We start from the raw sequence: 12907 nt of genomic DNA, 5'->3' as shown, positions 1-12907 counted from the left end.
TTGTGAAAATAGTTCAGGGAAATGAAGAGATTTTATAGCTTCATTAATGAGAGACAAACAATATCCTATGTCTAACTGCTTGGCTATGATGTGAGCACTTTTACCCCAAACTGAAAAATTAATGTAAGGATCACAGTTCTGTACCCTTAGGTACCTGAATGAGACCAGTATCTGTAGCGCCACGAGGCACCTGATTTTAATAGAAACACTGTTTTCTAACCGCAGTGGTGTCAGGAGCTTTCTGAATGGGAGATGATACCATATGTACTTCAAATGCCCCTGTGGTGGTTGGTATGAGAATGCCCTCCCTCCATAGGCTCATGTATTTGTATGCTTTGCTCCTAGTTGGTAGAACTGTTAGATGAGGATTAGCTGTCACCTTGTTGAAAGAGGTGTGTCACTTGGGTGGGCTTTGAGGTTTCAAAAGCTTATGCCAGGCCCGGTCTTACTCTCTCCTGTCTGCTGCTGGAGAATCAGGATTTAGCTCTCAGGTACTTCTCTAACAAAATGCCTGCCTGTTGCTATGCTTTCTGCCTTGATGATCATGGAGTCACTCTCTGAAGCTGTAAGCCAGCAGCTAATTAAATGCTTTCTTCTATATGTTGCCTTGGTGATGGTGTCTCTTCACAGCAATAAAACAACACTAAGGAACTCCCTTTATAGGACTTCTAAAGAGCAAATAGTCACTTCCAATGTAATAGGTCGCAAGCTACTCTTGATCTGTGCCCTCCTTCTTGGCCTCTCTGCCTGTTGGGGCTACCCACTGCTTCTTCTGAAGCTGCTCTTGTTTTTTTTTTAATGTCAATGCTACCTTTACAGTGCTCAGGTAAAACCTTGGATACCTTGTTGATATCTTGCTGGCAAAGTCTGAATCAAGCATCTCAACAAACCCTGTTGTTTCTCCTTTCAAAAACTACCTAGGCAGGGCATGTGGCTCAGAGATATAACATGTACTCAGCCTGTAAAGTCCTGGATTGAATTCTCCACGTTGAAAAGAAATATACACATACCATACAAGTACATACACATAAACACAGACACATAGATACACAGACCAACACTACACACACTGACACACACATAGACATATACCCACACAGACAGACATAGACAAACACAGACATAGACACAGACACACACACACAGACACACACACACATTACATGCCCCACTAGAATTTGGCCAGTTCTCACCACTTCTGTCATTACCACCATCTTCTTTATCTTGGATTATTCTACTAATCCCATCCTAGTAATCCCTGCCTTCATCCTCACTATTGTAAAGAGTATTATAACGCAGTGGCTGGGATCATTATTGGAAATCAAGGGATAACCAAGCATAAGGGCCCATGCCTGCAGTTCTATCCCTTGGGAGGCAGAGAAGCAGAGAGGCCAAGACACAGAGAGGGAGGCAGAGGCAGAAAAATTGCTGTTAATGTAAAGCCAACCCCCAGGCAAGATTGACATTCTGTCTCAATAAACAAATAAAGCAAAACAGGGAGAGGGCATTTCCTCTGCTTAGAACCATGCATGGTGATCTTCTCATCTCTGAGTAACAGCCAAGGCCCTCAGAAGAGACAATCTGTTATGTCCACCAGGCCTCTGACCACATTTTTCTACTACTCTGCCCCTGCCCATTCTAATCTCATCGCATTGCCTTCTTCCTGTTCCTGGATCATGCTGAGGCTTTTTTTTTTTTTTTTTTTTTTTGACCTGAGAGCATCTGAAATGCCCTTTGTACAAGTGTAGGTAGGTGGTTGTTCTAGGGAAGCCCTGCCCTGAACTCCTAGGATGAACCAATAACCTTTCCTTTCAGCTCTCCCAAACTCATTCTTGTAGTGATAATTATTAACCTTAAAGTTCACGGTCACCTAACTTATATTTCTTTCGTTATTATGTGTTTATTTTTATCCTCCCTAAAATAAGGACAGAAAATTGGCTTGTTTTGTTTACTATCCCATATCTTCATCAGCAGCTGTGCATTGCTGGTCTTCTGTCAGTTCATTCATTGAGTGAACGAATGAAGGTGGTCTCAGATTGCAGATGATCAGTCCATGTACCCAGAATGCACTGTTTCTTGCCTCTTGTATATGCTTTATTGAATCTAGGAGTGTTACTTCTCTCTCCTGCACAGTGAAGATGCTCACTGCTTCTCCCTCATACTGTTGTGGAAAGATTTAGTTCAGAGCAAGTTGTTGAAGTGTTCTTACTCTGATTGCCAGGTGTGTGTGAGGAGGCCATTCTTGTACAAGTACATACACATAGACATACACATAGACATAGACATACACATAGACATACACATAGAGGTAATCTCAGGCAACCTGAGTCACCTGCATCATCTCGGTGCTATTTGCTATTGTGGGCTTTGTTGCTTTTTTTTTTTCCAGGCCTATATATCTGTGTATGTTAGACAAATGTTCAACCCCCAAGCTGTATCCTTACCTGCTGTTCTTTTCAACATTTGATTTGGGGACGGAAGCTCATGAATTTGCCCAGGTCTGCTTGGAACCTCTGATCTTCTTGCTGCCACCTTTACATACTTGAGATTGCAAGCTTAGTTACCACACCCAGCAGCTGAGACTTGCTTTAATGTCTGAGGCAGAACAAATAGAGTGACCTAGGATTAAAGGAATATGCCTGCACTCAGTCATGGGATTTGTTTTAAATATGGCTTCCAGAGCCCCAGCCTAGAAATTGGAAGAGGGTTCTGTGAGGTCCACAGTTTTACAGATATTCTAGGGTCACTTTTGTATATTAAGTCTCAGGATTCCGTATTAGAAGAACAATGGAAAATGTCTAGAAAACACAGAAGGGCATGGAGGTTGGGATGGGATTGTCTGCCTGTGGGGAGACATTGCTTTGCAGAAGTGTGTGCGTGTGTGTGTGTGTGTGCTGTATGTCTGTGTGATGTGCCACATAGCTGGTGATGATGGATAGGTCTGAGAAACAGACATGGACTGGAACTCTTCATGTGCTGCTGACCCTAAAATGATCTTGCTCTAGATGAGACTTGAGAGCTATGTCTAATTATTTTCTTGTACTTGGCAGTGGGATGTTCTATGATGGAAACCACACATATCTCATTGAGCCAGAAGAAAATGAGAAGTCTCAAGTAAGTGCTCCCTTTGCAGTGCAAATGTTGGTATTGGTGCAGAGACCTTTATTTGCCTTTTCTCCTCTTTCTACCCTCTTTCTATTTTTATATTGTTAGGGACAGGATTGCACGCACGCTCACACACACACACACACACACACACAGACACACACACACACAGAATGAGAGAGAGAGACAGAGACAAAGACAGACAGTGAGACAGAGACAGAGACACTGAAACAAATTAAGCCAGCACTTTTTCCTTTTTGTTTTCTTGCCCTGATTTTCTTATGCGGGAACTCCTTTCCCTGAAGTGAGTTCTGAAGCCTCACTTCTCTCTGCTGTGTGGCATGTGCCTTACTTTAGACAGTTACACTAAAGATCATAGACTGTGTATGTGGCTTATCCAACAGAAAGTATTTTCTCTCCCTGTTCTGTAGGCTGTGACATTCCACATCAAGATGCCAGTAGAGTTGGCCTCCTGCGGGCTCTCTCCTTGGGTGGCAGGCATTTCCCATCCTGATGTACTTTTACTTGCAAGAGAAAGATTTCTAATTATCTCTTACTCACCATGTGAGGACATAAGCAATATTGGACTTGGGTACCTCCTAGCTGAATTTAACATTTACTGTTTTCTTATAGGCCCTCTCTGCAGGTACAATGACAGGACCTAACAGCCATCAACATCAACATCAATCTGTTGCTATGAGTCTGGGATGTGATATGTACATTCAATCCATAACAGACAAGAGCCACAGATGTGTGATTTTTCACCTCTTTCTTTTCTAGATCCCACACTTTTCTACATGGCGTGTTGCTTTCAAAGCTCAATGCCAGTGAAGTTTACAGAAACCCAGGACTTCTTAATTATCTTCATCTAGGAGTTGATACATTTATTTGGTACAAATTAGGAAAGGATTGAGTTCACATTTAGACTATAGTAGCTTTGTTGGTCTTTGGCCAAGATCAGATATGATAGACTATAGGGAAACAATGTAGTCTTTAATCCTTCCTTTGCATATACAAATGAAGTTCCTCATTTCATGAAATGTTGGCCAAACATTTACAGAGGAGGTAATTTCCTGGAATACACAGTATTTTGCTACCTGTTAAACAACCCTGTTGGGGAAACCATCTGACCGGTGTACCTACTAGGACAGGCCTATCACTGTGCATGACACTGACATTTTAGAGGTCATTACATACCTTACATACTATGACATCCTAATTTTTTAGCACTTAGATGCAGCCACATGAAATTATTTGACTGTTTAATAATTTGTCTTAGAAGGAAAAGTATTGCATTATTCGCTTGCTTTCTAGAACTATCTATGTCAGGATTCTGGGCATCGCTTGTATCTAGCATCTTGCTCACAGTTCCCAGGAAGATTGGTAGCTCTGCACTCACTGCCTACTGAGCTATGTGGCTTTCAAAGTTGGGTCAGGGATCTGGGAAAGAAGCCAGTCATCAACCCACTTTCCTAGGTGCCTCACATCCCCTTGGGGAAATAGGTCCATTCATTTATTTTCCATGATTGCCTCTTGGGCTCCTCTGTCTGGGAGGTGCTGTGGTTGTAATTGGTGGTTGTATTGCTAGAGGAATGCACTCATTATGGGGGCTCATGCAGTCAGGGCTCGTGGGCTCTCACAAACCTGGAGAGCTTGGAGTCAAGCTACAGTTCTCTTAGGTCCAAGCTTCTCCATCTATGATTGCCTGAATCTGAGGATCCTTGCTTCCCATGTGCTTAATCTCTGCCCTGTGTGCTCTTTTAGGAGGCGTCTCATTGTCACTCCGTGTACAAATCCAGACAGTTTGAATTTCCCTTGGATGACCTTCCGTCCGGTACGGTATTCATATTGGGAATTTTTAAAAACGGCAACCCAGTAATTCAGTTACTACTTTAGAACCAAAATATATGCTAGACAATAAATGACAGTTGCTCATGACATGTTAGAGGGGCTGTCAAGTAGTAATGAAGGGAAAGAATAAAATACAAACTAGCTATTTACAACTGAGAAGTTCAGAAAGATATGGCTTAAGCACACAGAAGGGACAATTAAGAAATTAAGACCCAATGTAAGGCACTAGAAGAGATGTTTGTAAAGATGGTAACCAATGTGGAAATCCCCCTGGTGGTGAAGTGATGGTTTTGTGAACACAGGCATGAATCATCTCCCCATGTGCTGTTTCTCTAGCTTAAAAACAAAAGGTGCTATAGTTTAACATTTTATATTTTTGTGTGCTACTTGTGAAATTGGCACATAGTTTCCTCTCATTTTTGTTTAACCTCTTTAATCTCTATAAATGTTGATTAGAGAGGTCTATCCGCATGTCATGTGACAAGCAGAGCTGCCCTTGGTGCTAGAACCCCATGTTTGTGGAATTTTGATTATGGGAGGGACATAATCTGTCTTTTGGTCCTTTTGATTAATTTAGTTTTTTCAATAGCTTTGTATGGTAGTATAACTCATTTCTTTGGTTAGTTGGTTGGTTGGTTTTGCCTTTGTAGATAAAGAAATAGAGGTTCATCATGTCTGGTTTTCCAGGGTCCCACAGCTAGCTAGCTCTTAAAGGACAAGGATTGTGATACTTGGAAAGATTGCTATGAGAAGGTCACAGGAAACCATGAAAAGGTGGCCAGCCTAAGAACAAATCTAAAGCTACTGTTAGAAAAAAAAAAAAAAAAGTTATTAGCTTATATCATCTTGTTAGAAAAATGAAGTGATGGGGGGCGGTATGGGGGACTTTTGGGATAGCATTGGAAATGTAATTGAGGAAAATATGTAATAAAAATATTAAAAATTAAAAAAAAAAAAGAAAAATGAAGTGAATGTTAGATTCTCATGTTCCTTTCTCTCTAGAATGAGGTTGTAACTCATTGGCCTCCTACAGTTCCCCTAGAGAGGAGCAAACACTTTCTACTTTGGCAAAGGGATAGAAAGTCCCATTTGGTGGAATTCACTATTTTGGAGGCCAGTGAGATTGCTCAGTGGGTAGTGGCATTTACCATACAAGCCCAGTGATCTGACTTCTGTCCCCAGAACCCACATGGCAACTGCAGAGAACTGACTCTATGTTGTCCTCTGACCTCCACGTGAGGTGTGGCACGTGTGTGTCCCAGCTGTGGCGTGCATCCAAAATAATGCAATTTGGAAAAGAATCCACTACTTAGCAAAAGTCTGACGGCAAACACACAGACATTCCTACTTTATAAGACTCATACTGTGCTTTCTACAACTTCATGAACTTTATAATGCCACTTATAGGAACAAAATAAATCTTGAATGGCTGTGTTGAAATAAAACTACAGAGTAATAGATCTTCCTGGAAGCAATCAGTTTTGATTAATATTTAAAATAATAAAGATTCCCCACCAAAGACTTCAGTATAGGAGTGCTACACTGTAACCTTACAAGGTTTTGCTTTGGTTTAGTTTGTTTGTTTGTTATTTGTCTTATTTAACTTTGTTCTTTTTCACGGATGACTGTGGAAGTGACTTAGCACTCTTTCTTTTCTTCTTTCTTTTCTTTTATTTCTGATCCAACTCTGTAGCCCCCCTTGCCGTCAGACTTGCCATGACCCTTCTGGCCCAGCCTCCTCAGTGCTAGGTTTGAGGCTGGAAACTTCTATGCTCAGCCCATTTCTAGCTTCCTAAGCAGAGGTTGCCTCTGCCAATTTTAAGAATGGAATTGTCTTTCAAGATTGCTAATAATTTACTGTGACAAACTAGAAGAAAACAAGAAATGGTCATGTGGCTTGTTTGGTTTTTTTAAATTTTAGGTTGAATATAATTGAACAGTGTTGTGGCACCAGCACCACCTTCATCTTGCCTGTTGTTGTCTATTTCTTAGAGATAAAAATAATGTAATTAGGTATTTTCCAATTCGTTTGACTATAGTTCCTTTTATTTTCTGTGACATGTCTCTCAGGACAAATGTTCCTTAGAACAAATTTTGGAGAAAAAAAGAGTCTTGTTTTCAGTGAACAAGTTGACACCATAGAAACTGATGTGCATAAGACATGAGCCCCGTCCATGTGTGACCGGCTGGGCTCTATGTGTGCCCTATTGAATGTATCCCTGTCCCTATGTATCCCTATTGGGATCCAAGGTTTTTATTACTGAGCCACTTCCATGTGTGGTTTCCCCAGCTTGGCTCCTACCTCTGTGATTTCTTTTCTGCTTACTTTTCCTATTGACTAGTCTTGCCTTTAGTAGGACTTCAAACATAGGGAGCTACATGTTATAGTTATGCCTGTGAGGTTTATGTTATCAAAAGTAGCAATAGTTTGTTGATTTTATTATTTAATTTATTCTGTTATGAATACAGTAAATTCTTATTAATTATGCTGATGTATGCTTAGTTTTTTCCAGTTTGAGGCTATTATTAATAAGCCACCGTGAACATTTTTGTATATGTTTTCTCTCTTTCTTTCACCCCCGGTTTGCCCTCCCCTTTTATTTCTATTTTTGTAGAAGCGTGTTTTTATTTCTTCTAGTAAATAACCAAGTGTGTCCTGGGAAGGGTTATGTGTAGCTTGGGCTCAGTGTCACCAAACTTCAGCCTGTATCTACTGGTAGCCACACATTCCTGGCCTCACCTCAGAGCCTTGAATTTAGGACATTCTAGGTGAGTTTTGAGACTTCATTTCCAGCATGTTCCCCAGAGTTGCCAATTTTATTAACCTAAGGATTCCACCTTGAAAACCTTTGTGTCATGAGAAGTTGTTGAGTTCTTTCTTCAGAGTAGTCATGTCATTCTATGCTCACATCAGCGCCGTGTGGCAGGAGGAAGTGCTCCAAGACTTGAAGTCCCAGATACTGAGGAATTTCTGCAGTGTGCATGTTTGTCAGTCATTCTGGTGAAATGATGCTGTGCATTGAGCTTGCATTTGCAAGGATTTTGACTGGTGATGCATAGGGTATGCATATACCCTATACAAATGCATAGTGGTATTTTTCTCTTTCAGTTGTTGCACTGTAGAAGGATTTACCTATTCTGTATTTGACCTCAGCCAAAAAATAAAACAACATGATTATGTAGGCTGAATAAAAGGCCTTTGTCAGATATATGAACACTGAAATTTTTGGATTGTCATAAAGTATTCCTTTGACGCTGTTCATTTAGCTACCCATTGTCTGTCTGTCTCTCTGTCTGTCTATCTGTCTATCATGTATCTATTTTTTAATTTGGTTTTCTGTGGCCTTATTCTGTATTTTGAAATCAGCTGTGATATTTCCACCAGTTTTGACCCTTTTCAGATTAATTCAGCTTTTCTAGGTCCTCCGCATTTTCATAAAGGTTTTGGAACTCACTTTTCAGTTTCTATAATTCCTCTTATCTTCTTACTAGATTATATTAAATATTTATATTAACTGTGCATAAACATGTCAGCAATAAGTCTTCCAGTCCATGGGAATAGCATAACATGCTTCCTCATATAGTTAGGGTTCGTCGTTTTTGTTTTGCATGAGGCCCTGGTTTAATCTCTAGCTTCAAATACAACAAAACAAAACTAATTCTCAGCCCCATCCCCATATACTGAATTATAAAAGATTAGAATAAATAGTTACACCTAAGGCAAGAGCCTAGCATAACTGTCCTCTGAAAGATGCTACCCAGCAGCTGACTGAGGCAGATCCACATACCCACAGCCAAACACTGGTCATAGGTTGGGCACCCTTATGGAAGAGTTGGGGGGAGGACTGAAGGCTCTGAAGGGAATGGCAACATCACAGGAAGACCAACAGAATTATATGAAATCAACTAATCTCATCTGAGGGAACTCTCAGAAACTCAGCCACCAACCAAAGAGCATACACAGACTAGACAGAGACCTCTGGCACATATGTAGCAGAAGGCTGCCATATTTGGCCTCAATGGGAGAGGATGTACCAATTCCTACAGGACCAGTGTGGGGGTGGGGTACCAAAGGAGGTCCCAGCCCTCTCACAGGAAAAGGGGAGCAGGAAGGGGGAGGGATCTGGGGGAGGCAGCATTTGGAATGTAAATAACTAAATAAATTACAAATAAATTAAAACACAAAAAAAATTCACTCCTTTTTCTCCAGGGCTTTCATATTTGTTTTTGTTCATTTCAGTGTCCCATGTAGCTCAGCCTTTCTCATGCTATGTAGTTAAGACTTGCTTTCCACCCCAGTCCCACCTCTGCTGCTCTGGAGGACATTCCTGCAACTGGGCCCTTAGTAGTCATTGAGAAGGAAAAGAGACCAGTGGATGAGTGTCCCCCAGCCTCCCTGGCCTTTTGTGGGAAGGCAGGGGAGGTTACAAATAAAGAGGGACTTGTGTAAGAACCCGCCCCCCCCCAGATTTAAAGACATTTACAATTTCTGTTTGTGTTAGCCATTTTTAGTATAGAAGTTGTTGTGGATAAGCATTTATTATTTCACAATTTCTGAGAGTCGAGTGCCTGAATGTGGCTTAGAGGCATGGCCACCAATGATTGTTGCAACTGTCAGCTGCAGTTTAACTTCCTTTGAAGGCCCTAATACCAGGGGTTCACATCTGAGCTTGTTCGTCAGTGATTGGCAGAAGTGTTCCGTCTTTTTGGTGAACTGATCCTTTCATCATTACATACTCTGACTCCACTTTACAGGCGCATTTAGTGTCCTGAAGCTACTTACCTGGTATTAATGTACCTAAGATTGCTTTTATACATTGAGAATTTCATAATGCGTATAATATATTTTGATCACGTTCATCCCCCAGTCCTCCCCCTGACTCCTCTCAGATCAACCCCTACCTCCTCACTCTTATTATTTAAAAAAGTTATTTTTTAAAAAGTAATAATCCACCAAGTTAAATTTGTACTACTCATAAGTTGGGAACAAAATAATGGGAGCCCTGGGGGCCCCCGGGGAAAAGTGGGGAGGAAAAATATGCCTCATCCGGCCAGAGTTCCTGTACTCTGGGCAGGCTGATGTGGGGAGACTGCCAGGTGCTTTTCCACTTGGCCCCTGGTGAGCATGCCTGACCCACGTGGTAGTTGGTGGAGAAAGGGGCAGCCCCCCCCCCCCCCCCAGCTACCTTGCTAAAGCCCCATGGTTGCAGGAGAAAGGAATGAGGGAAGGAGTTCCCAACACAGGCGAGAGTGACACAGCAGATCTAGAAGGAGCAGAAAATCTCTATGGTTTAAGAGCTTTATTATAGAAATGCAGGGGGAAAGAGAAAAAGTAGAAAGAGAGAGGGGGGAGGAAAGGCTAGAGAGAAAGAGAAAGAAAGAGAGAGGAGAGAAGACAAAGAGAAAAGGAAGAGGAGAGAGAAGTGAGAGAAATGAGAGGTAAGAGGACAAAGGAGTAAGAGAGCAAGGTGGGGGCTGAGCACCCCTTTTATGATCTTCACTGTTGCTAGGTAACTGGGGAGGAGTCTAGCCTGAAGGTCAGAAGCTTGGGCCATTGCTTACATGACTACTGACCATGCTTCTCTTGTGGGGGCTGTGGGAGGTGGTACCTTAGGCAGGAGCAGGAGTTCCAGGAGCATGAGGGAACGCCTACCGTGTCATGTAGGTGAATTATGACCATCGGGGTCCAGACCTCAGCTTGACTGGAGACCAGCCTGCAATTCCGCACACTTGTATACTCCTGTGTGGGAGCAACCACACAACAGCTAATGTCCACTTCCAAGGCAGTCCATACCACATGTGTCTTTCTGGGTCTGGGTTACCTCACTCAGGATGATTTTTTTTTTTTAGTTGCATCTGTTTACATCACTTCATAGAAAGTCCTTCCTCACATCTAACCTAGAATCCAGAGACGAATCTGTATGCTTGAATAGTTTGTGTGTGACTCTAACCGGCAAGTTAGAGGGCCTCAGACTGTCCCATTGCCCTGCAAGAGCCAGCAAGGCCTTAGATAAAGTTTGACATGGGCTGAGAAGACGGCTTATGAGTTGGGCACAACTGAGTCAACATTTTGGTGTCCTCCATTAATTAAGAGTGTGCTGTGTTTGCTTCCAATTCTCCTCTTCATTTTGCAGCCTCTAGAGAAGGTCAGTAGGTTAGTGATGGACAAGACAGTCAGGTTGTCGTCTATTTAGCAAGTTGTAAACAAATAGTGTGTTGCTATTTATAGTATGGCTATACAAACTGTTATTGATCAGGACAGGTGTGTTTGAACTTTTGTGTGTTGTATTTACCCACTAGATACTTATTTATGACTAACCTAACAGGGTTACTTAATATACTTTATACTAAGTATAAAGAAGAACTAGTGACATTTGCCTGCTATTAAAGAAGTCTGGAAAAAGCACTGTTTGTTTTCATTTCCTTGTAGAATTTCAACGCGTAAACATTACTCCCCCTCAGTTTATTTTGAAGCCAAGACTAAAGAGGAGGAAAAGACAGGTATGTGTTTGCAGGTGCACACCATGATATTTCCACTGCTTGGCAACTGGCGATCGTCTACATTCAGTGTCTGTTGGGGTAAGAATTAGTGCAGCCATTTGTGAAGGTGGGGAAACAGGACCGGTGACAGATGCATGCAAGCATCAATGGGGTGCATCATTTTACATGACGTGGCTAGAAGATGGAGGATTGTGGATTCCCCCTTTCTGTGGATTGTGATGGCTCTGCTTGAAGCAAGGTCTTTTCCCATGCTCTGATATGAACCATGTCACAGGCTCTTCTTTGCAATTCCTGACAGGTTTTGAAGCCACAAGATATACTTTTCTCACTCTGGCTGCCTTGGGCTTTAGTATATAAATGAGGACATAGCTTTAGCACTGTTCAACTGGCATTGCAATAAAAGCAACTGTCCTTAAGGAACCTTAAACCACAGGAGTAGCTACTGTTGTTCCTCCTGGCTCTCACCTCTGAAGATGGCTTGTTGACAAATGGCTTGGAATAAATATCTGGCTGTCAGAGTCAACCCAAAGTAATAATGTTGATGGGCTGGGGGAGTGAATGTGTGCCTGTGGCATAGGGAACCCCTGAGGAAGGAAACAGATGGCATTAAAGGATTGTTGAAGGATGTGTGAAGAACTTACTTCATACAGAGGACAGGGTAATACTCATTGTGAATGTGCTTGTTCCTCATGCACTTGTCAACATCTATCTGCTCTACCAGAATTGAACCTAGCAATGCTCACACAACAAGCAAGTGTTCTGCCACTGGGCTAGAGTTGGCTTTAAGTTGTCCAGTATAGACTTGCACTTGCTCTGTATGCAGCTGTAGAACTTATGGTCCTTCTGCCTCAGCCTCCCCAGTAACTGACATGAACAGTATAGACTTGCACTTGCTCTATATGCAGCTGTAGAACTCATGGTCCTTCTGCCTCAGCCTCCCCAGTAACTGACATGAAGGCCCCTGCTGCCTTGGCCTTTACATAAAACAGGTACTTTTATGTTTCCTTTTGTTTTTGTTGGGGTCTCACTCTGTAGCCTCAGGTGGCTTCAGATGCACACCATTCATTCTGCCCTAGACTCCCTAGTGCTGGAATCACAGGCATACATGTTTGTGCCTGGTAAAATGAAATGTATTTTCAGACAGACTTTTATGTGAATTATAGTTGTTAATTTTTGTTAAAAACTTAGCATGTACTTGACCATTTTATAAGAATTTTAACTGTTTAATTGGAGAATCTGACAGAATATTAACACATTTGCTCCTCATGATATCCTTCTTAAGAAGGTACTATTGTGATCTGTATGTATTGAGGAGGACAGAATGCATACAGCATAAGAAGGAGCTGGGATTCTGATTTATAAAATCCAGTCTTAGAGATATCTCTCGCTGCATATACTCTCTGAACCACACCCTCAGAAGCCTGTGTGTTCCACAAGCTCTTTAGATACA

The 12907-nt window shown here is 41.8% G+C and overlaps 1 protein-coding gene across 18 annotated transcripts in view; it reads left to right on the top strand.

Annotated features, from left to right (window-relative positions):
- Positions 1 to 12907, top strand: part of Adam22 (ADAM metallopeptidase domain 22) — a 259361-nt gene that overhangs the window by 169866 nt on the left and 76588 nt on the right. For all 18 annotated transcript variants that reach the window (XM_085836417.1, XM_085836408.1, XM_085836416.1 and 15 more), the window contains 3 exons: positions 3051 to 3114; positions 4870 to 4939; positions 11387 to 11457. In XM_085836417.1, coding sequence (XP_085692543.1) covers positions 3051 to 3114; positions 4870 to 4939; positions 11387 to 11457 — 205 coding nt within the window. The remainder of the gene's footprint in view (positions 1 to 3050; positions 3115 to 4869; positions 4940 to 11386; positions 11458 to 12907) is intronic.

Source organism: Mus caroli, unplaced genomic scaffold (genome assembly GCF_978045245.1).
Source record: "Mus caroli unplaced genomic scaffold, Mus_caroli_1 scaffold_4, whole genome shotgun sequence".
Lineage (NCBI taxonomy): Eukaryota > Metazoa > Chordata > Mammalia > Rodentia > Muridae > Mus > Mus caroli.
The sequence above is the reverse complement of the archived record's forward strand: the minus strand, read 5'-3'. Positions and strand labels throughout refer to the sequence as shown.